This window comes from Triturus cristatus, chromosome 9 (genome assembly GCF_964204655.1).
Source record: "Triturus cristatus chromosome 9, aTriCri1.1, whole genome shotgun sequence".
NCBI lineage: Eukaryota > Metazoa > Chordata > Amphibia > Caudata > Salamandridae > Triturus > Triturus cristatus.
The window spans coordinates 1,160,934,196-1,160,959,206 of record NC_140592.1 but is presented as its reverse complement, the minus strand read 5'-3'; the positions used below and the strand labels follow the sequence as shown (position 1 = coordinate 1,160,959,206).

The following is a 25,011-nucleotide window of genomic DNA, read 5'->3' as shown; positions in this document are numbered from 1 at the left end:
CTGACGCGTTTCGGAGCGGGCTGCTCCTTCCTCATAGGCTCTGAGATGCAAACCACAGTTCAAGTGAATCAACCCTTTCTTCCTTTTCTGCATGCTCGCGGTAATTGCCCTCTGGTGGGCCTCTCAGGTGAGTGATGCCTTTGCATGCTGGGAATTGGAGTCCGCTTCACTTCAATTCATCTCCTCGATTGGAGACCGTGATTTTGCCACAGTCTTTGTTTCTTTAATTTGAACCCTCCAGTGGGCCCCAGGGAAAGACGGCCGATTCCAATTATGCATCCACTGCGCTGCCTTGGCTCCGACATTCAAAACCAGCAGCCCCAGACTCCATTCTCCCGGCGGTGCAGTCTCCCACGGCCGGATTGCCGTGCGTTATATATCCCAAAGTTGCCCTGTTAGTAGAGACACACTCACAGTGGATGAATCGCCAGGATACTTTTATTCAAAATCGGCATTCCTTCCCCAATGTAATTCCGTTGCCTGACGCGTTTCGGAGCGGGCTGCTCCTTCCTCATAGGCTCTGAGATGCAAACCACAGTTCAAGTGAATCAACCCTTTCTTCCTTTTCTGCATGCTCGCGGTAATTGCCCTCTGGTGGGCCTCTCAGGTGAGTGATGCCTTTGCATGCTGGGAATTGGAGTCCGCTTCACTTCAATTCATCTCCTCGATTGGAGTCGATTCATCCACTGTGAGTGTGTCTCTACTAACAGGGCAACTTTGGGATGTATATATATATATATATATATATATATATATATATGTATATATATATGTATATATATATATATATAATGCATATTGCATTAAAAATAAATAAAACATTTAAAATTGATGGAATGAATATAACATGAATTAATACAATATACAATAGATTAATCAGCCAAATAACAATTAAAGACCAACAAATAATTAACATAATTTAATAATTTTGAATAATACATCAATGAAATAAAACATATTTATAAAATTAAAAATAATAATTTACATATTAAACAGATTCTTACCCTAAGCCCCTACAAACCCAAAAACTCACTACTAAATTAAAATGTTCTAATTACATTTAAAAAAAGTGCATTTCATGTAAAAATTTACAAAATATACTGGCACATGCATCAACAAAGACTGTTGCGATTCCTTAATTGCGATTTTTAAGGAATCGCAATTAAGGAATTGCAAAAGCCTATGCATGTAGGAATCGCTATAAAAATAGCGATTCCTACAAATTCCTTAATGCAAATTGCGAGTCGCAATTAAGGAATGCCGTCCCAATCATTCCTATGGGCCTCCAGGTCCATAGGAATGATTTGGAGATTGCATGAGCAAATTGCGAGTACCAGTAGGTACTCGCAAATTGCTCATGCAATTTCAAGGGTGCAAGGGTGTCCAAATGACACCCTATTGCACCCCTGAAATTGATCTGTGCACATATGTTGCACACACACATGCTCTAAGGGCATGTGTGTGCGCAACATGAAACTTTGAAAAATGCACAAAAGTGCATTTTTCCAAGTTTTTGCAAATTACCATGAAGTTCAACTTCATGGTAATTTGCTCCCCCTATTAGCGAAATCGCTAATATTTTATCTTTAATGCATTGCATTTAAGGAATCTCAATTTGGGATTCCTTCAATGCATTCGCAATTTAAGGAATCGCTATTTAGAGATTCCTTGAATAGCGATTTTTGCATTTGGGATGATGCATCCCAAATGCAAAAATGCAGGTCGCAAAGGGGCAGATTCTGCTAATCTGCCCGTTTGCGACCAGTTTTCTCGTTGATGCATGTGGCCCATAGTAAAGCAAATTAAACACAAATATTATTACAATACCAGTATTCACTGACCATAGCCAATTAAAATGACCCTAACACAGGGATCTCTTTGATTGGTAGACAGGTAAACCAATCAGATTACTATGGCTTCCTTTAAAAACTGTGAACTTTTACTGAGGGCTGAGAATAAAATGAGCCCATCAACAGCATTGCTCTGTACCTCACTGCAAAGTAGCACTATTCTTGCAAAGGTTTTGTGATCTCTTCTGCTCGTTTCTTTCTATTTCTGGTGGACTAATGCATTTTAAATGTACCTTTTTTGTCATTTTTATTGATTAGTTGAGAATAATTAGATGTACTAAGTGTATATAAACAAATCTTACACTTCACATTTACGGTTTGTTGTGTTTTATATCTTCTCAACAGTTGTGTATTTATACAAAGAAGCTAGAAAAGTATCCCACGTTCAACTTGCATAACACAGTCATCGTATTCAGAACATCTTTTTGTTCGATGTACAGCTTCTATGAGTGTGGACATTTTCTCTCTCTGCTGGCTGCGCGGCTGCAGTTATGACTCCTTAGCTCATTTGTTTTCACATTCTTTTTGTTGGCTCTAGGCTGGAAATGGAGTGAAACTGAATTCCAATCCAATGAATTATGACACGGCTTCTGCAACCTAATTTATTTTTACAGCCACATGTGGTTTTAGCACCTATGGTTACGTAAAAATATTCTCCTAATATAAATCTTTCTCCCCTCTCGTCTACTTTGCACCTTTTCACAGAGAGAATTAACAGGTCTCAAATTACTTATTATGGCTTCATGACTTGAATTTCTAGGAAAAGCGTTGCCCTAGCGGGCTCACTGCTCCTCAGACCTCATGCATGCTAACTTGTTAAGTGACTCAAGGCATACTTGGTACATCTCATTTCTACACTGTATCTCACCGCAGTTTTCAGCTTTCAAAGGTGCTCTACCTGGAGTGTTAAAAACTTCTCTTGTTCGAGTTGCTTTTGTTTCATTCGTTTCTAATATCATATACCTTATTCCTGAACGTGGCAGAAAAACTACCTAAGAGAGGTTAAATCTTCAATTCCCACCTTGTAAGCGTCTGGTTAGAAAACTGCTCAAGTGTAATTTTGCCCAATTTGTAAAACGACCTGGAGGCATATTTTCAAGCTGGCGATAAAAAATTATCGCCGCTTTTGTGGCCGTTTTCGGCCGAAAAGCGGCGATAATTTTATTGCCTAATTAGCAAGGCCACGCGTTAGAGTGAAAGCTTGCTTTAGCGTGGGGATTCCTAACGCCCAGCTTTGCATCTCTAATGAGATGCAAAGTGGGCGTTCCTGACCTAACATGACAGGAGAAATGTCGCTAAGCGACATTTCTCCTATCATCAAGCCCCACGCTATGAAGCATAGCGGCAGGAAAAGTAGCGATAACCCCTGTTATCGCTACTTTCCTTACGCCTGCTTCAGGACTGACTTAGCCATGATATCCTATGGAAGGTGGATATCATGGCTAAGTTTGTGAGTCCCTATCAGCAAGTTAACGCCACACTACGTGAGATTATCGCTGGGTTTTCAGCGATAATCTCACGTTAGGCAGTTAGCGCTAGGATTTTTATCGCTATTGAGATAAGCGTTGCTAATAGCACGCTATCTCAGCGATAAAAATCCACGTTACCCGGCGATAATTATCCTCACGCTAAGAGCGCTGAGCGATAATTATCGCCGGGTGTTTCTGATATGCCCCCAGGTACTGACAGACCAGTGCTCTGAACGATTAATACAAAGGTAAGTGCAAAATTACACGGACATAAACACCACCTACATAATACAAAATTGTTGGTGTAAAATTGGACAGGCCCGGTAAACTCTATGCACTCACTTAAACTCACTCATTGTTGACCCGGTAGCAGGACAGAAGTTTTTTCAGAAGGAGCAACAGTAGGAGTCAGCACGCAAAGAAAAGACAATGGTCCTGATTATGAGTTAGTGTTGTGGCAATTACCACATGACAGGGTAAATAGCGCTTGAATTTACCGACTCGTCTGATCACAAGTTTAAAACTACTTAATATTTATGACATGTGCTAAATACTCCATGTCTGTTAACCATGTGCATTATTTTTCGAATGTGGTATTTTGCTACATATACATGCAAATAATAACACGTGGTAAATAACACCCATTTACAAGTATTAGAGGTCATTAAAAACCAGTGGAAAATCCCATCTTAAAATATCTTCAGTCAAAAACAGGCTGTAAAAATTACTGAAAGTGAAAGGAATGAAAGAAAAGCTGTAAAAAAATACAACACTACTACTGACCCAATAATGCAAAAAAAAAAAAAAAAAAAACACAGTACATGCGCCATTTGAGATTAAAAAAACACACAAGAGCCATACTTCAGTAACAGACATGGGCTGGTGAAGCTCTCTCAGTCTGATTGCAGCAGCCCTAACCTCCATTCTACAATACACCACGTTATCATGCAATGCCACGTCCATGTTTTGTTACAATAAAACATGCAGCATGAGAATGGAAACCAGACCCCAATCAGTGTCCTCAAATGATGCAACAATGCAGAATAAGGGCCAGGACTGACACCATACACAACATATTCTTATCATTATGGATACCCTCAAGCCCAACATAGGGATACACTGACATCCTCCCTCTTCCTGAAATTTTTAAAAGTGCTAAAATTCTTCCCAACAAACACCGCATAGCAGACAGCAGAATTTGTGCATGCCATTTCTCAGTCAACCTTCACGAAAATACTCTGCATGATGGGTGCCTTGCAGAGAATGAGTGGTCAACACATACAGTTCTCCTTGGACACCCAGACAGCCAATGCCAGCAAAACTAACATCTATGCTACAACAGGATTTCCTGAGATACTTGACTGCACTCATGTACACATGGTGGCCTCACATACACAGGAACAAGTGTGCCGCAATCATAAAATGAAGCACACCATTAATGTGCTAGTGTTGTGTAATGCGTGGCCATGTGCGTACTGAACTGCTGTGTTAACCCCTACGCTGCGGGGGTAATTCCCCCACGGTGTGGGGGGGCGGTGGGGTGAGCATGGCGCCGCGGTGCTCGTGACGAGCCTAGCTAGTCATGAGTCACAGTGGAGCTGTGCTCATGACGAGCTGGGCTCGTCACGACTCCGCCCACTCATTAATTCACCCGCACAGGCGGGGAATCAATTGCGCGTAGGCGGAGCGCAGCCGTTATGACGAGCCTAGCTCGTCATGAGCGTCGAAGGAATAAACCATGCCATGATGCTGTGGTGAAGCAACATCAGTCATATGGTGGTGAAATATCACCCTCAACATATTGGGCAGACAAATCAACCCTTCCTCATCAAGAATATAACGCATTTAGATTATTGTAGCCCAATCTCGATACATTTCAGTAATAACATTGGTGAGTTGTTAGCCCCTATGGCAGCATATACATGGATCAATAAGACTATGTGAAACAAATTGCATCCATCAGTCTTAACAATGAAGTTGATTCTCAGCCAAGTTGACTATTTAACAACCACATGTACTTCCATTACCACCTTTAAGTCCCTTACCTTAGATTCCTGTGACCTCGAGATTTTCTTCCATGTTTTCCACTCCAGACAATGTTGACTATGGTCATAATTTTTTCTTCCCATGGCTTGAGGTAGAACTAAGATAGAGAAATTCAACCAGTTGCCAAGCTTTAGTGCTGGTGCTTCGTAACTCACTCAGATACCCAGCATTTCAAGGTTTGGAACCTGTATTTAATGTTCTTAACATCATGTGGATATATTGATACAGTATTGATTTTGCCCGTTATGTTATGTGTCTTTGTAAATCGCACCATCGCGAGGGTAGCCTGGCGTTAACCCGCTGTGTGCCTAGCCTTGCCTATGGTTGGTTGGTTAATTAAAAAGACAGGTGTTCAGCTTCTTGTGGAATTCAAAACCAGAGAAGGAGGCACTGATGTGGAGTGGGAGCATGTTTCATGCTTTAAGAGCTATGTAAGTGAATGCATGTCCTCATAATCTGTTTCTGTGTATGCGTGGGATGTATGCTAGTAGGAGTCTTACGGAGCAGAGATTCCTGGGTGGTTGGTGGAAGGATATGTGTCTGCTCAAGTAGGTGGGGCCTAAGTTGTGTAGCAACTTGAATGTGTGTGTGTGAGGAGTTTGAAATTAGTGTGTATGTGTATTGGGAGCCCGTGGTGCTGCCTGAGTTGTGGTGTGATGTGAGTTCTGTGTGGGAGATTGAGGATGAGTCTGGCTGTCTAGTTCTGGATGGCTTGTAGTTTTCTATTGAGTTGCTTGATGATCCAGGCATAGAGGGTGTTCCCGTAGTCCAACTTTCTGGTGACTAGGGCGAGTGACAATTTTTCTAGTTTTGATTGGGAGCCATTTGAAGATCTTCCTCAGCATCTGCGGGGTGTGGAAGCAGGAAGCAGTGACAAAGTTGACTTGTGTGGTCATGTCCAGTGTGCTGTCGATGATTAATCTGACGTTCCTGGTGTGGGTGCGGACCAGCCAACATTTGGATTCCCATGGTGAGGTGTTCTTGCCAAAGAGCACTACTTCTGTCTTCTTGTTGTTGAGCTTGAAACAGTTAGCTTTCATCCAGTTAGCGACTTCAGTCATTGCAGGCGGTGAACTTGTTTCTTGTGTTACTGATAGGAAAAGTATGAGTTGTGTGCCATCGGCAGAGCAGAGAATGTTGATGCCATGTGCGCATATGACGTTGATCAAAGGAATCATGTAAGAGTTGAAGAGGGTGGAGCTGAGCAATGAACTTTGAGGCACTCTTCAGATGAGTTTGCGGGCTTCCAAGAAGTAAGGTGCCAGGATGACAGCTTGTGTTTTATCCGTTAATAAGGAGCAGATCCAGTGGGGAGCAGGTCTTTGGATGCCAATCTAGTGTAGGTGCCTTCTACAGGCATGTTCTTGTTTGGTTATGGTGGCACCTTTAGATGACCCTTTAGCTGGTCATGGTATCTAACTAACTCCAGGCGCCATTTTTTAGTTCCTTACCATTATCAACTTTTGGGAAAAGTAGAGGCAGAAAAGCAATGAGACCTGAATCTCAAAGGACATGCGTTTTCCTTTTGTGGGGTGTCTCCATAATTTCACATCTCAGACTGGGGAGTACTGGAATACAGTTGCAGTTCTAGTTGAGATTGTTTTAGTGCTTGAGGCCCTTTTATTCTGTGTTTTCTTGTTTCTTAATGACATTTATTCAAGCAAGTGGCAGAAAAAGTCCTTTTTTCATTTTCAGTTTTGGAACTTGAATTAGCTGTGAAATACAAAAACATGATACGTGGATTGCTTGACTTAGTCCCAGCCATTACTGCTTTTTACTTTGCACCAAATTCCAGTCTATGAATTTTTAAACTCACAGTCCCACTCCATACAGGGACCAGCCATAAGCAAATAAGACTTAGTCATGTTTCATTAGAAACAGTCAAGCCCGTACTGCCATGCCCCCTCTGAATGTGAATACCAGGTACATCAGGCCATTTTCGGCAATTTTGGGCCTCATTAGTGAGGGGAATAACTACTCTTGTGGATCAGTGAGCAAATGTCCAATGATGGGCATACCAGTCGCACTGAGAAATCACTATTAGTGAGTCTCCATAGATCATAGGGCATGCCCAGACATGGATGTCGAGCTGAATGTGCCATAAGACTCAAACTGCACATCGCTAATGAAGTCCAACAAGGCGGAAACTGGTTTCTGGTTTCTTGTGTTCCCATTCAGAGGGGACCTGTTCTGACAGTTTGAAATGGACCATATTGTCTGTGATGGGGCCAAGGCTGATTTACATATGAACAGTCCTTGTCTGTTATTGCACAGACAAGCTAAAAAACAATGGACTAGATTGATGTCCTAAGTGGCTGAGATTATTTCAAGCATTTCATCCATCCCTTTTTGTGGCCCTTAAACTCATTTTTCACTACTGTAAGGCAGCCATTCCCAAAGGATAACATTGGGTTACCTTATTACACTTGATAAGTGGTAACTTTCAATTGGGAGCTGGTAGGAATATAGAGTTTGGTGTCTAAAGAATTGTAATTTAGAACCCTCTTTAAAGGTAAAGTCAGATTTTAAGCCACAGTCCTGAAAATGTCACTATTAAAAAGTTTACATTTTCTTGTCCCAACCATTTGGTGCTTGCAGCCTGTACCCTGAGTCACATGACTAGGTGTAGCTGGCAGTTGGTCTTTTTGTTCTTTGTGTATTACTCCCAGGCAATGAGATGGAAGGGGGAAAGTTGTTGACAGGATGAGCTGTCGCTGACTTGATGGGAGGCGGGGGCGGAGTTGTCACCTACCACCCTTGTGCATCACACAAACTTTGCTTCAGTACACTCAAAAGGGTTTCACACTAGTTTTTAGTGCCCCCAGACAAGCAGCAAATTCCAGACATCTCTGTAGGGGGAGGACTCTAGCAGTTTCTCCCACTTCAAAGTGGGCACCTGGTATAAATAGTGGACACTCAAACCCATCTCTTCAGTACACCTCTGAACCTGCGGAAGACTGAGAAGTAGGACTGATGTACTGCTCTGCTGCAACAAGGACTGCCTTGCTGACTGAGTGATAAGGACTGGACCTGCACCTTGAATCCAGGACCACCAGAGTGACTCCAAGGGCTAATTGGCTGCCCTCCTGATCACAGCATAAGAGACAGAAAAGGCTCCAACCATCTTGAACCCTACACCTGGACTCTGGTTTCTCTGAGTCCTAACCTCCCAAGTGGTGCCCCTCCAGACCTTGATCCTTGGAGGTGGGGCTAAAGGTGCTCTCCCAGCCCAGCTGTGGTCTCTTCAGAACTGATGCAGCATGATGCAAACCCAATGCAACTCTTCGTACTGCCTCATTGGAACCAACTCAGCATAACGCAACCTTGACGCAAGGCTGGATCACAGCCTGCACAGTTCGAGACAGATGCTGCTCGACACATCCTTGGCGCAGACCTCACAGCCTCTCATTGGAACTGACATAGCTGTGACACAAGCCTGCATTGCAGCCGTCACAGCTCATCAGAACTGTTGCTGTGCAATGCAGCCTCTTGAGACTGCCACTGTGCGGCACATTGCACTGCAAATAGGATTTAAGGTACATTACTCAGCGGGATTAACGTGGTCCCTGTATCCGGCCCATGCTCCATTGTGGTCAGCCTGAACTTGTGACTTTGTCCTTGTTTGGCGCGACCAGATAACTATAATTGGCGCTGTGTGCATTTAAGCACTATTTTTACCAGAATCTTTAATATTGCATATCTCTGGTTCTACTAATTGGATTTTTGTTGTTTTAGCGACAAATTCTTAACGTTGACCCTATTTTTCTAATTGGTTTGGCATTTTTCTTGTGTCTTGTTTTCACTTTATTACTGTTTTTATGCTGCATAAATACTTTACACAATGCCTCTATGTTAAGCGTGACTGCTTTTGTGCCAAGCTACCAGAGGGTTAATCACAGGTTAATTTAGTGACTTTGGTCCACCCTGACGGGGATTCTGGCTGTTGCTTATGAGATGCGCACACCCTCCTCAACCAACAACCCAATTTCTCACACTGTGAATTAAACAAACTCTATCCAGATAGTATTGAAGAAGTCTGCCAAACTGACTTCACGGTAGCTGAGCTCCAAGATATGAGGAGCTTTCTTGGTCATCCTCCGTCTGCACTTCATATACTTGCTTCATTGCCATTATAGTTGAACCCCTGCTGGTAAAAGAAAAAGAGCTTAAACCTACCTATGAAGTTGTGGTATCCTCACCTCCATGACTCCTTGATAGCTCACGAGGCTTGACCGGGTATCCTCTTGGGAAAAATGAAGTTTGGATGGTGTATTGCGATGTCGATTTCCTTGGAGTGTCGACCTGCGTGGAGAATTTAATTTCTGCTAATGATCCCGTTTGACTGGTATATAGCAGCTCGAGAATGAGTTACATTTCCATATCACAGGGGGCTGCCATCTTTTTCCTAGGTGTGCAGAGAAGCACCATGGCCCTTGGCGGTGAGTTTATGGGGATCACCCTCCTGTGTGCAGGCTGAGCCTTGGACCCTCCCGCACCTTCGCCTTAGGTATCAGCAAACGGGAGAGTGGTGGTGCGGAGGCAGGCACCGGGTTAGTAGCGACCTACCCGGTGGGGACGACGCCCTTAATTAAACACACCTGGAGGAGGAGGGGGAGGGAGACTTAAAAGGAGGTGACCCACGAGCTCAGAGAGGAGAAGCTGAAGAGCACGTTTTAAGGAGCGGAACCTGCACCCGGACGCCAAAGCGACGGGCGTAGTACGCCTGAAGGACTTGAGGGATCACCGAGGGTACAAGCACTGAGGTCCACTGGCTACCTATACAGGTCGCCTACGGAGACCGTAGCGGGAACGCAACGGTGACGGGGTTGACGTTGGGCCCGCCTCTATGCCGCCTAATAAAACAGTGCCCAAAGCCACGACCGGGGTATCCCGTTTCTTCGCACCAGCAGATAAACTCCCATCAACAGACCGCGAAGTCGACTCTGACACAATGGCTTTCACCAAAGAGGATGTTATGACCTCTCTCCGCGATTTCAAAGCAGAGCTTCGGAAGGAGCTCAGCTAGGACATTAAGGACTCCATGGATCAACTGAAAAGGGACCTCAATGATCGCATGGCCACCCTCCAAAGGGATGAGTACTACGTGGGAGTCAGAGTGGTGGAGCTGGAGGAACAAACCCAGGAAGTAGACAAACGCACCTCCAACATACAGGACACAGTACGCGCCCTACAAGACCAACTGTACCAAACCCAATTGAAGGCAGATCCTCGAAAACAGGGCACGGCGAGACAACCTGTGAGCCCGAGACCTGGAGGAGGGTGCGGAAGGGCCAGATCTGGAAGCGTTCCTAGAAGTCCTCTTTGCAGAAATTGTCAGTCCACAAGTCCTTAAAATCAAGCTTGAGCGGGTGCACAGAGTCGGCGACCCAACAGGTGGAGAACAGAAACGCACAAGAGATGTCCTTGCAAAATTTCACTCCTACAAGGTGAAGGAGGCAGTCCTCTCAGCTGCTAGAAAAAAGAACACGATCTCCTTCCAGGGGCTCATTGCAGCATCTATCAGGACGTGACCCCCACAACATTAGCGAGGAGGTAGCTGTTCCGACCCATCACAACCAAACTACGAGATGACAAATTCAGGTATCGCTGGACTTATCCGTTTGGCCTGAGCTTCGAATTTAACAACAAACAACGCCACATATCCGATCTAAAGGAAGGTCTGGACCTATTGGGTCTCTTGGGTACTGATCCTGAAACAGCGGCAGGTGACTCGCAGGGGTCTAGCCGTAATAATTCATCCTCTGTGAAATGGTTCACGTCCATGAGAGGAAACCACAAGTGAGACCTTTGTTACGCCACTTGCGATCGCACAACTACAAGAGCATCGATCTGTGTTTCCGTGCATAGAGAGTCATATCAACGCAAGCGAAGACCGTGTCTGCTGGCTCTCCTGGAGGGTCTTTGAATTGGCAGAATCCGGACGATGCTCAAGAGTAGTGACTAATGCAACTGGCAATCTGAGATACTTGGGAGCCCCCCCCCCCCGAGGTGGACGCGGCTGGGAACTCTGGTCACGCCATCTATCAACCCATCAGAGTATCACTTTGATATAGTGGCACAAAATGTACCCCCTTATTTATAGATCGTCAGCACATACCAAGCACCGGGGAGTGGCACTATTATTTCATGCTTCGACGAAATTCCAACCGCTAGACATCCAGTCAGACAAGGAGGGAAGGATGGTCCTGGTTAAAGGCACACTGAGGGGCACACTATGCACCTTTATAGCAGCGTATGCCCCGAACGCGGGCCAAACAAGCTTTCCCTACTTGATAAAATGGAGCACTTTGTAGAATGGCCAACGATTTACTGGGGGATTTTAATCTTACTTGGCAACCCGATTTAGACAGCACTCACTCACACAGAGCCGAAACTGGCTCCTTCCCTGCAGAAATCAAGCAAAGAATGCATGACTTTGGTCTGCGGGACGCTTGGCATACACTATATCCCCAAACTAGAGAATACACATTTTATTCGCATGTACACCACACCTACTCACGCTTCAACTATATTTTTATCAACCAAAGATTGGTGGGCAAGCTTAGTGAGGCCAAGATCTTCCCCCTTGTCATTTCGGATCATTGTCCGCTATCGAACTGCTTACAGTGGGGATCAGCCCCAACTACGACCCCAAATGGTACTTCCCGATCTCTCTTACACAAGATAGTGTACTGCGTACTGAACTAAGGGACACAATCACAGAGTACTTTAAGGTGAACAGGCCTGAAGACACCTCCCCGGGTAACACTTGGGACGCCTTTAGGGCAGTTATTCGAGGGAAGTATATAGAACCTAACTCCACCCTGAATAAACAATGGGTGCGGAAAAGGGAAGGACTAGAAAAGGAGTTAGAATAGGCGGAGTCGGCACACAAGAACAATCCCACCAGGGTGACTCTGTGCTCCCTCACAGCACTGTGCGGTAAGCTAAAGGCGATCTATAACAACAGGGCAGAATACACGCTCTTAAAACTACGCCACGTCTCTTACACTCAAGGGAACAAAATAGGCAAACACTTGGCGAGGCAACTAAGAGAGAAACGAGAGAGGGAATACATTGGGGGCATGCGAGATGGGAATAATGGCCTAGTTCACTCAGATAGGGAAAAGGCGGACCTCTTTGGATCATTTTATAAGACACTCTACAACGAGGAACCCAAAGAACTGGACCTGCAGGATAGCTATCTTCGGGCCCTGCGGTTCTCCCGAATTTCACAAGCCATGAATGATAAACATTCGGCCCCTATCACTGTGGAAGAGGTGGGTGAGACCATTGCAGCTGTTAAACTACACAAGGCCCCAGGACCGGACGGCCTCACAGCCCACTTTTATAAAACCTTTGCCCCCAACCTCATCCCTCACCTCACACGCCTTTTTTACCAGATGGCAGAGACAGGTGAAGTGACCCCCTCGATTGCTGAAGCGGTGGTCACGGTCATTCCCAAACCCAGGAAAAATGTACACCTCTGTGCTTCTTACTGTCCAATAGCGCTTTTAAATCTAGATGCGAAGATGTACTCTACTATCGGATACAGGACTTGTTGCCAGATCTGATCCACCCCGATTAGTCTGGCTTTATCAAGGGGCGGCAGACACATGATAATATTAGACGTATAATACATCTAATTGAGAAAGCCAAAAAACGGGAGATACCAGCGGTCTTGGTGGGGCTTGATGTCAAGAAGGCATTTGATCAGGTGGATTCTGCATTCCTCTTTCGCGTCCTTACGCGTCCTTACGGCCTTCGACAAATTAATCCGCATGATTAAGGCCAACTACTCATAGCCCCGCTCCCAGGTTCATGTCAATGGAGTGCTATCGGCCGCGTTCTCCCTTACGAGGGGCACCAGACAGGGGTGCCCTTTGTCACCTCTGTTATTTGGGATGAGTATTCAACCGTTCGCAATGTCCATCCGAAATTACTTGGCGATTCTCGGCATACCCTTCGGAGGGGACGATCACAAAATGTAGCTCTTTGTGGACGATGTGCTCCTGACCCTCACAGACCCGTCACACTCACTCCCTGCCCTGCAACTGGAACTAGCCAAATTCAAAGTCGTAGCTGGCTTAAAGGTCAATCTCGACAAATCCTATGTACTTAATCTTACACTCCCGGATGCTGAGGCGCGCGTTATCCAATCCCAATCCCCTTTGTAGTGGTCAAGCCGCTCCCTCCAATACCTGGGGATTCAACTGACACCTCGAGTGGAAGGGCTCTATAAAGCCAATTTCCCGACTGCGCTCCTCCAAATACAAGAGGACACTGCTGCCCAAATTGTTGTATCTCTTTCAGGCCCTACCCATAGACTTAGATGCGACCTTTCTGCCTAAAATCAAATCTCTGCTTACAAAGTTCATTTGGCAGGGAGGGCGGGCCCGATTATTCTTCTCCATTTTGCAGCGCCCTAGAACGAAAGGGGGGGTGGGGCTGCCAGATATAGGTTTATATTATAAAGCGGCTCAATTGCGGATTGTTATAGAGTGGTTTAAACGAGATTTAGAGAATCAGAGAAGCATTGGCTTCATATGGACAGGGGATTGGCGGGGGGATGGTGTGGGATCTGATTTGGAAACCCCCCCAAAAACGGCCAGCGAATGTAATCATTAGCACCCCACGGGCACTGTACCTAAGGTGTGGAACTCCATATCAGGAGATGAGGCTTGAACCACGTTCCCTTTCCCATACACCCCGATCCACTTTAACCCGGCCTTTCCGCCAGCCCTACATGAAGGCCTGTTCGAGGCTTGGAAAGAGGGAGGCTGCATTATGCTTGATCACTTATTCTATAATTACGACATCCTAACCTTTAATAATTGCAGACGGGAATTCCACTTACCACCAGAAGAACACTTCCACTACCTTCAACTGCGACACAGGGCACTCACCCCTTACGTACGGGATAATGCTATGAGGGAGAAAACGGTATTTGAGAAGTACGTGAGAACAGTGGGTTAAATGAAAGGGGTGCTCTCCTTCCTCTACAATTATCTACTTTCCACCACACGCGGCTCAACCGAGATACATGGCTATGTGGGAGGGCCTGCTGCAGCGAGACATACATGACAGGGAATGAACGGCACTCTGGGCCGATATATCGAAATTCAATCACTCCCTAGAGCTCAGGGAAGCACAATTAAAAACTCTAATGGACTGGTAACTTCACCCTGCCAAACTCAAAAGACTCTTCCTGAGCACGTCCGATAGATGTTGGAGGGGCTGTGGGCTACTGAGTGATTTCCAACATATCTGGTGGGATTGCCCCACCATATGTCTCTTCTGGGAGGAAATCTTAGCACAACTTAAAACTATGTTGGGATATCCTATACCGACCACCATGGAGGGAATCCTCCTAGGTATTCGAGATCCCTCTCTCGAACACCAGACCAGGGCCGACAAAGCCATCATGTGGAAGTGTATAGACACAGCAAAACTAACAATCGCATCAGCATGGAAGAGGAAGGCAGCCCCTACCCTCTCAATATGGCACGCGCACATCTGGAAACTCCTCTGCCTAGAAAGAATGGCGGACATATTCCGCAACAACTATAAAAGCTTTGAATACAAGTGGGGACCATTAGTCGCCTTCCTTACAGGGGGCCTACTGCTGGTGGTGTGCCCCGTCTCTTAGGGACATGCATTTCTTTCAATTCTAACATCCTACGTAGCTGCCCAGCCATATACCCAACCTTCATCAGTAGAGTCACCAACACACACCTTGTTAGTGGGAGGGAGGAGGGCATAGGGGGAATATTGGGTTAATTGTTTTGACTTTTCTTCTTTTTTTTTTCTCTTTGGAGTACCTTCCCGCTTGTAAGGGCAGAGCGTAAATTCGTCACGATGCTATGGACGGTGTAATCACATAGTGGAGGAAAGGTCATACTACGCATATGAACTGTCTGAAACTGTATTGGTCACTATAGGTTGTCTCCTTTCCACAGATTGGCAAAACAGCGTCCAAGACGTGATCCTAGGCTTTGCTTTCACGTGACATGTTGTATTGTAATTTATGACTCTGATGCTCCTGTTATTGTAAAGCAAATACTATTTACTTAACAAAATGCCAATAAACATATGTTTAAAAAAAAAAAAAAGACACAAGATCTCTCTGCTACTTCCCAGGTTATTTAGTTCATGCAGATGAGTTCCTAATAGTGATTATGATGCAACAGATTACTGTTGCGAGCAATGTTAAAACCTCTGTTTTCAAATGTTGAGTCACTTGGTCACCTATATTATAGCCTTATAACCCACAGCGAAGGGATATACCACTTGTTAAAGGCCCTGGACCTGAGTTATAGGCCAACGTCATCGCACGAAGAGCACCAAGAAGGTCTATATGTATTCATAAGCTCAACCCCACTGCAAATCCTGCTAAGAACTTGCACACAAAAAACAACTTGGGAGGAAAATAAAAACTTAGAACAAAAGGAATGGCTAAAAATACATCAAATGTTGCAGGAAAAAAGCGTAATCCATTTTTGGAACTATATCAATAAATTCAAAACTCCTAACTGCACCAGATACTGTGCTATTTCAGAGGGATCCTGGGTGCGACATGTAAAAGCACTATACACCACCCAGCCAACAGCAACACATGACGCTCCCAATAAGAGGACTGCAAGTCAAACATCAGGAAACACACAGGTCCTGGCCATGCTGGCCCAGGTCTGCAAACACATAAAAGCCATGAAAAGCGATGGAGCTCCAAGCCCTAATGGCCATCTGGATGGAAGATTCAAATGTGCCTTGGAGGTCTGGGCAAAGGTGTTGACCCCCTTCTTCAATCAAGCCTTTCTCACTGTGCAAATTCCAGACTTGTGGAGGGGCTCTGAACTGTGCCCGATTTTCAAGAAAGAAGATCCGACAATTCCATCTAACTTTTGACTGATAGCCCTCTTAGACCTAGGGGCCAAAGTTTATTACCGCTCTCTTCACAAACAGCTAGAGTACTGGGCCGTGGAAAATCACGTTTTGTCATTTTTTTCAAACTGAGTTTCTTGCTGCCTCTTCAATTACTGACAACATTACTGCACTTAACATTCTGAGTAACTAAGCACCCAAAAAAGTCAGCTTCCACTTTTCAGCTGTTTTATCGACTACAGTGCCGTGTTCATTAAGGTAGAATGCAACCCGCTTTGGAGAAAACGAAACACATAGGGGGTACCCACAAAATTACTTGGGGACATCATTACTCTGTATTCAAGATGGGTCCGTGTGAGAACAGGCCCCCACACCGTAACCCCTAAAATCATAATTGATGGCGCCTGAAGCAGGGGTGCGTCCTTGGGAAGAGGTGTGGGTCCATGGTCAGGGCGACTGACGCTGGAATCTGCGGCTCACGGTTCGATCCCAGGCACCGGCGGCAGGTCAGCCCAGCACCATGTGACTCTGGGCAATAGCTTGCTTAATCTTCCCGACGGCCCCCAGCGCTGGGATGCCTTCGGGTAACTGTTCGCGCTTTACAAATACTGGATTTACATTTACATTTATTTGCCCCACTCCTCTTCAACTTATACAGAGCCGACTTGGGCATATTTCTAGAGAGCAGTTGCCTGGTATCGCCCCAACTAGGCCATTCAAACCTACACATCCTACAGTATGCTGATGACATCGTCATAATGGACCATACCAAAGTCGGGATCCAGCGAGCATTGAGCAAACTCCAGAATATAATGAAACAAATTTACTTACGAACCTGATTTTTGGGCACCATAAAAATAAATCCTAACGTGGCGCATAGGGGCCACGATCATCAAAACAACGACCATGTATAATTACCTGGGAGTATGGTTCAGCAAGACCTCCAAATCGACTACCCATTTAGTCACCTTGAAAAAGAAAGTTGGAGACAATCCTTTATGGTCTCACCTGTCTCAATAAGAATCTAAACAGAGCCTTGGCTGCACCTATCCTGAAGGTCATTAAGGCCCCTCTCCTTCCGACACCACATTATGGGTAACAGGCTTTTCCCGAGGCCTGTGCCCTCAGCCTAGAATATGCTCAATGCACGGTCTACAGAAGACTATTTCAACTGCCTAGATATATCCAGAGGACCAGACTGCACCTGGAACTTGGCCTCTCGAGTCAAACTCTAACCTGTGAGGCTAACACCCTGAAATTTTATAAAAGCACCAGCAAACTCACTCAAAGCTCGTCTGATAGAGACATTTGAGAGCTCTGGGAACCCCTGGCATCAACAAGTTCAAAAAGCAATTGGCTCTCTACAAATTGAAGGATCAGCATTAAAATCAGATGCTATTCCTTACACAGCCTAGAAACGGGCTATCGATAGGCAGCTGCAATCAACCTCGTATTTGCTGGACACTCGCTCCTTAAAGTCCTCCAGCATTCTGTCTCCTCTGATCAATTCCCATCTACCAGGGAAGCCACAACCATACTTCTCAGAAGCCATAAATAAACAGGCCTGCAAAGACATCTTATTCATGCGCCTGCTAGGCCTGCCAGAAGTTGACTTTAACTCATGGGCCCCTCTGGGCAAGGAGGGGACCTGCAGACTCTGAACTATAATAAAGAATTATGGTTACACCTTCTGTTCTACACTTGATGCCCCCTGGAGGTCTCTTTTGAAACCAGTTTATGTAATGAAGGCAGTTTGCTTTTGCCTGGAGCCATAGCTGCTGTGATTCTCCCACGCCGATATAAGAACCATATAGAGGTTTGGAAAATATGTTAAGGAGCTTGTTGACCTACTCTTCCCTCGTTTTGAAGATTCTCAGTCTGCCTCCTTTTCTCAAAAAATGATAATGGGCTATTATACGGCGAGACCTTGGAAAAGGAACTGGCCTGGCATGACTCTCCTAGGTTAACTTCAATAAAACGGGAGGGAAAGCGGGACCCACTGCAAACCTTACACCACTCTCATTCACAGTGTGCATTCTGTATAGGCCCACCCTGACTAACTCTTAGACCCCACTCAAAGCTCCTCTGGGACATCAGCATTTGTACTCCACACTTTAATTGGTCTTCACCCCCCCCCCCCCCCCCCCACGTTCATCAATAGGTCATTTGTAACAAGGATGTAAACATGGGTTCTTTTTATCAATATATATTTTTATCTCCTTATTTGGACAGCAGCGGTGCTTTTAAAAAAACTGTTTATTTGTAAATTGTTTACTCGCTTAAACAATAAAAAAACAATCTTTCTTTCTTTCTTTGTGCCAATTAAATGCCACTGATGGTGATCATTGTGGATTATACCTTATTTCAATACACAGTTATGGCAGGATAGTCCCATAGCAAATGGGTCATGTCTCCTATCATGACGTTACACCTCCAGCAATTAGGGGTTAGATTCTGGTTGACCTTGTGAAGTTTGTTGAGTGACCAGTGACAATCATGTAACACCCTGAAGAAACTGAATTTAAGCCTTGATTCCCATAGTTCTTGATCAGGCATATCAAATAAGCTAGACAATTTCCTGCATATTCTGTGGAAAGTTTATTACCATTTAGGCCTGAGGACACCCTCTAGAGGACCTAAATGCAAGTAAGCAGTCATATGTTATGAAGACATGAAATCAGTACCCATTTACTTAGGTAAGTATGTATTATTGAGTCTCACAGTGCAGCAGTGTTACTCATCTAAAAAAAAGTCTGTTGTAAATAGTTGGATACAAGTAGTTTCAGTAGGGTATGGTGAAGTGTCGGATTTTACCTGGGATTTTTACATATCCACACTGACAAATACACACACACTCTTGCTTTTCTCAGTTTTAAAGGCCTTAAAAAATGTTGATTAGTTTGAAAAAATGTGTGTTTTAAGTGCACATAACAATCCACTCTTCTCTCTCTTTCCACTGCCTCTTAAGCCCCCCGCATGTCCTGCTTCACATATAATGTGTTTTAACATGATATCCCAACATGATTGTTGGGAAATTTGAAGCTCACCCCCCCACTCTTATCGATCAGGCTACGCTCCTGAGCAGCATATAGCCTGAATTTTCCAGATGTTCTCATGCCTGGGTTCTAACCCCTCCACCTGGTATGACTCCTGGTGGCCCGTAGCGCTTGTAACCCCCCCACAGACCACGCACGAAACCTCGGCCTCAGCCTGAACTACTCGCTCTCAATGAACCACCAGATCAACACAGTCTTGTCCTCCTGCTTTCACGCACTCTGCCTCCTCTAAAAGGTCTACAAGTGGATCTCCACCGAGACAAGGAAAACAGTCATCCTCGCACTTATCAGCAGCAGACTCGACTACGGCAACGCACTCTACACCTGCACCATGAAAAAACTCCAAACGAAGCTGCAAAACACCTAAAACGTCTCCACCAGACTCATCCTGAACATCCCTCGTTGCTGTCACATCACCGACCACCTAAGAGACCTCCACTGGCTCCCGGTCAACAAAAGGATCCCCTACAAGCTCCTCACGCATGCCTACAAAGCCCTCCAAACGCCGGACCCACATACCTCAACCACCGCTTCCCCTTCTACACCACCCCAGACATATCCGCTCTGTCCTTCAGGCCCTTGCCACCATCCCGCGGATCCGCAGGACCACCACTGAAGAAAGATCCTTCTTCTACCTTGCTGCAAGGACCTGGAACTCCCTTCCTCTGCATCTCAGGCAATCACCATCTCTGCCTCAATTCAGAAAGGACCTCAAGACTTAGCTTTTCGACTGAACAACAGACCCTCCTCCTCTCCCGCAGCGCCTTGAGACCCTTATCGGTGAGTAGTCACACTCAACTAAACCCTGATTGATTGTTAATTGAAATATGGCCATCAAGTGCTTTGTAAATATTGTTTCACAGTCTTGTCAAGTTTGAGTAGCAAGGTGTGTGGGTTCTGTAAGGGCAGCATTCCAAACACATAGTAGAACCAATGCACTGTCATCTTAGTAGTCTGTACTCTCCCTATACAGAGAATTGTAATTTGTACCATTCCACAAAATCACTCCTAATTTTATCCTGTAGAGCCGTAATGTTATCTGCAACCATGGAAGATACATTTCTGTTCTAAAGGGGGAGATCCGACTTTTCAAGGGTTGACTCCTCGTACATGTAAAGTAATTTAAAGCCCTAGTGTGAAGTGTCGACGCCTTTCGACCCTCTCGATTTTAGGGTCTCATCAGGACCAACAATAAACAGGGAAGATGAAAATCTTTAAACACAATCAAATAAAGGTGAGCTGATATTAGAAGGGTGGCGTACACATATTTTTTGTATCCCACCAACTCACTTGCTTTTCTAAGTTTTATTTCTCCTGCAGCTTCTTCCAGTTCAACATTCTGGGGAGACCCTAAAATCGAGAAGGTTGAAACAGGTCAAAACGTCACATTAGGGATTTGAATTAATTTACATGTACGAGGAGTCAACCCTTGAAAAATCGGGTCTCTCCATATAGAAAAAGACTTTCAACCCCTGGACTTTAGTGTAATAACAGAGTATAGACAATTATTTTTGGGACATTCACTCCCCACTATTTGGCCTAATGAACTGAGCTGGAATGGAGCAATGTTTTAGACAGTTTTATTGAATTTCTAACTTTTTTCACAAAGTGGTTATGGTTCTGTGGAATTTTCAATCATGTGGATCTAATGTGCACTAGCAGTGTCTAATTATGTTTTGTTCTGATATGCATGATATGTGGAAATCCTTTTTGAGATGAAAAAACAACGAATAAGATGATGAATAACAAGTGTTGATAAATCAATGTGATCATGCAAATTAAATTCTTGTTCATATGGTAAAATATGATTGTTCAAATTGATCTAGGCAATGTACTTATTTTTGCATTATAACTTTTAGAAAGTTGGCATTTTCTTACTTTACTCATTTGGTGCCTGCTGCCTGTCTTGTATACACGTCTGGGAAGGGTGGCTTTGTGTATTCCCCCTACACAGCCACATACAATGGGAGCTTAGGTGTAACTTAATGGTCATTCCTTTGAGGATGGGAGGGAGGAGCTGGACCCAGCCTCACTAACACCTGACTAGGCAGTATCCTGTCCCCACACAAAGGGCTGCATTCCCCTCTGTAGTGAGTCTGGAGCCAGGGCAGGAAGGGAGGACCCCTGTGCACTTCAAAGGCATATCTTTGAAGTCTCCCCCACTTCAAAGGCACAACTGGGTATAAGTACTGGACCTTTGACACCACCAACTCAGTACACTTCTGGACCTGTGAATATTATGTGCTGGGCTGCTGCTTTGCTGGACTCCTGCCTTGCTGTGCTGCCCTGCTGTCTGCTGTTCCCCTGCCTGGTTGTGAAGCACTGGACCTGCATTCAGAGTGACTCCAAGAGCTAGCTGGCTGGCCTCCTGATCTGAAGTCTCAGGGACATAAAAGACTTCCACCCTACCTGCTTCTTCACCTGGACTCTGCAATCTGTGAGTCTATCCTGCCAAGTGGTGCCACCCCAGTCTTGGACCCTTGGAAGTGAGGACAGAGGTGCTTGCTTCAGCAAAACCCACGCATCCTCTGTTGACCCCCGGCATCGGCGCCGTTGCGTGTATCAGAACCAGCACATCACTCCTGTTGCATGACCAGAGCCGGTGCATTGTTTCTATTGCGTGGATCGATTACGACATATCACCTTCGGAACCACCTCTGCACAAGGTCTCTGCATCTCCGTAGACTGCATCTTTGATGCCGATGCACTATCTCCGCATCGTATCTCTTTTCTCATCGGAGCCGACTCATCATTGCTGATGTGCGGATCATGACCAGCGCATCACCCTCACTGCGTGGATCAGGACGGGCGCATCGCCCTCACTGCGTGGATCAGGACGGGCGCATCGCCCTCACTGCATGGATTGGGACTGACACATCGCTTCGGCTGCGGGCCGCATCTTCGATTTTGCCGCTACCAGGATCAAGTAACTTTTGTTGAGCTGGCCTCCCTGGGTCCTTGTATCCGATCCGCGCTCTATCGTGGTCGGCCTGAACTTTTGACTTTGTCCCGGCATGACCAGATAGCCCACATAAGCGCTTATTGCTTCTAAGCGCTATTTTACAGTTTATTCTTTGAAAATTCAGATCTCAAGTTCTACTTATTAGATTGTTGCCGTTTTGGTATTTTATTTATTTTAAAAAAGTTCTAGTTTTCTAACGTGGTATGGAATAATTTTGTGTGGTGTTTTCACTGTCTTACTATTTGAAGTGTTGCACAAATACTTTATACTTTGACTCTAAGTTAAGCCTGACCACTTTGTGCCAAAGTACCAGAAGGTGAGCACAGGTTAATTTAGGGGTTGCCTGCTTCTTAGACTGACTAGGATTGTGGTTCAATCCCTCACCAAACAACACCCGCTTTCTAACAGGGTGGCCACAATGGAGCAGGGATCAGATACACCAACCCAGTTCGTTCTAGTCAAAGATATTACCTTCTGACTTTAGTCCTTTAAGTCCCATTTCACCATAGGATTGCACTTGTAAAGCCCCCCAGTACCTCAGGGGAGGCACTTAGAGACTCACAGGGTGTTAAGCGGATGCCAAACTGCAGGGTTCCTTCCAGGTCCAGCTACCACTGATCAGCTGGGTAGTTGTAAGAAAGGACTTGTGTAGCTTGTTTTATCCCTGTAGCTTGTACAGGAGGTCCACCTTATGACCCTTGGAGTCCACTTCTTTGTCCTGGGTGTAAGAGAAAGATCCTGTTCTCATGTGTGTAACTCTGGATGCCACATTTATGCCTAGCATGAGCTACTGGGTGGGAATGAATCCTGGGTACGCCCTAACCAAAACAGCAGGGTCCCTTTCAGGTCTGGTTTCCACTGATCAGCTGGGTAGTTGTAAGAAAGGACCCTTGTAGCTTGTTGTATCCCTGTAGCTTGTGCAGGAGGTCAGCCTTTTGACCCTTGGAGTCCACTTTTGTGTCCTGGGTGAAGGAGAAAGATCCTGTCCTTTAGGGTTTTTCTCATGTCACAGACAGCAGGTTCAGTCCTCCTCCATCTCCCTCAGTGTTCTAATGTGTGTGACTCTGGATGCCACATTTATGCCTGGGTGGGAATGAATCCTGGGTATGCCATAACCAATGTGGTAAACATTCCTGGGCCACCCCTACCCTCTTTGGGCGGCATTTTTAAGATGGTGTATGTCTTTGGCCAAACTAAACCTAGGCTCTGAGGGCTGGAGGTGGGATGTATACTATGGTAATTCTAGTGTCCTCCTACATCTAACACTAAAATCCAGTTTGAGGAAGCCATGTTACCCCCAATAAGCCAAGAGGCAGATGTTTGGCAGAAATAAATCCTAGTTTTCCAGCAACTAGACAGTAGATACAAAAGAACTGTTCTGGCATCCTGCTTTCCTTCCTTTCAAGTGCACCCCCATTGTTACTTTGTAAAAACCCAGAAAGTAGTCTGGTGAGACAAAGCAGGCCCTTCATCAACCAGACCGTGGATACACAAGAATTGTTTTGGCATCCTGTTTCCCTTCCTTTCAAGTGCACCCCCATTGTTATTTGCAAACGTCCAGGAGACATGTCAAGCAGGATATGACCCAGTAATGTAAAAAAGGATGGTTACAGCCATCACCCTGCATATTTTGAGAGGTTCAAAGAAGTCACCTTTGTCAATTCATGTCGGCCTATTGCATTTAGCACCTTTCGCACATACAAATACTAATTACTGGTTGGCAGAAGTGGAAGCGCAAATGCATAGTAGACCCCACAAACTTCAGGCAGGGAAACGTTAACGTAAAATATAATTCTCCTTAATATTTATCCAAACTCCGACTTCACCATTGAATTGAATTTTTGGTGAAAAATAACTTTTGAGCGGTAGTTACTGTAAGGGCATCTTTACATTACATTTCTACATGTCCTACTTTTAAATACCATGCACCCTGCCTTGAGCACTACTAGGCCTACATAGGAGTGTCTATTGATATTTAACAGGGAGGTTTTGACCTATCAAAAGGGTTTCTTTTGACCGGTCAAATTGCAGTGTTTACACTACAGTCAGTCTACAAATGTAGACTTGAAGCCATGTTTTATATTGTCACTGTAGTGGATGACACAATAGGTTCTGCAATCCACTAGTGTCATTTAACATACAGACCTTGGGTACATTTTAATAGGGCCCCATATGTAAGTCAAATATACCAATTAGGAGTATATTGATTTCATCATGTTGAAAGAAGGAATCATGCACTTTGCCACTGGTTAGCAGGGGTAAAGTACACAGAGTTCTACAGCCAGCAAAAACAGTTAAGGCAACAAATATGAAGGCATACTGTAGAAAAAATGGTTATGCCTACACACTTCTATCAGTTTGTTTGAATAGAATGGAGGAGGAGCCTGCACCAATTTTCATATGGTGTGTAAAGGTGTTCCAAAGGCTTGTTATCTTTTGTCTGATAACTGAAAACATAGGTTGTTATTGCATCAATTTGATGACTCTTTTCTGAACACTTTGAAAACTGCAGGTGATACGTATGGGAAATTTAAAAATACAAATATCTCAATTAGCGTTGAGCAGTAGTGTTTATTCAGTATCCTAGGCAGATTGTGATACTGTTTGCACAATATTTAATGCCTGTGTGACTCATGGCAAGAGCTAATAATTCATGAAAAATGCATTTCTTAGGTAGAAGAGGCTGTAATCCAGTCCAAAATGTTCCCAATGCATTGCTGGGAAAGGTGAAGTTCACTAACCTAAAC

At 44.9% G+C, this 25,011-nt stretch overlaps 1 protein-coding gene across 8 annotated transcripts in view; it reads right to left on the bottom strand.

Moving 5' to 3' along the window:
• Window positions 1-25,011, bottom strand: part of SMOC1 (SPARC related modular calcium binding 1) — a 798,046-nt gene that overhangs the window by 377,667 nt on the left and 395,368 nt on the right. For 4 of the 8 annotated variants that reach the window (XM_085627133.1, XM_085627137.1, XM_085627134.1 and 1 more), the window contains exon 8: window positions 20,593-20,652. The exons of the other annotated variants lie outside the window; for them this stretch is intronic. In XM_085627133.1, coding sequence (XP_085483259.1) covers window positions 20,593-20,652 — 60 coding nt within the window. The remainder of the gene's footprint in view (window positions 1-20,592; window positions 20,653-25,011) is intronic. 8 annotated transcript variants of the gene reach the window in all.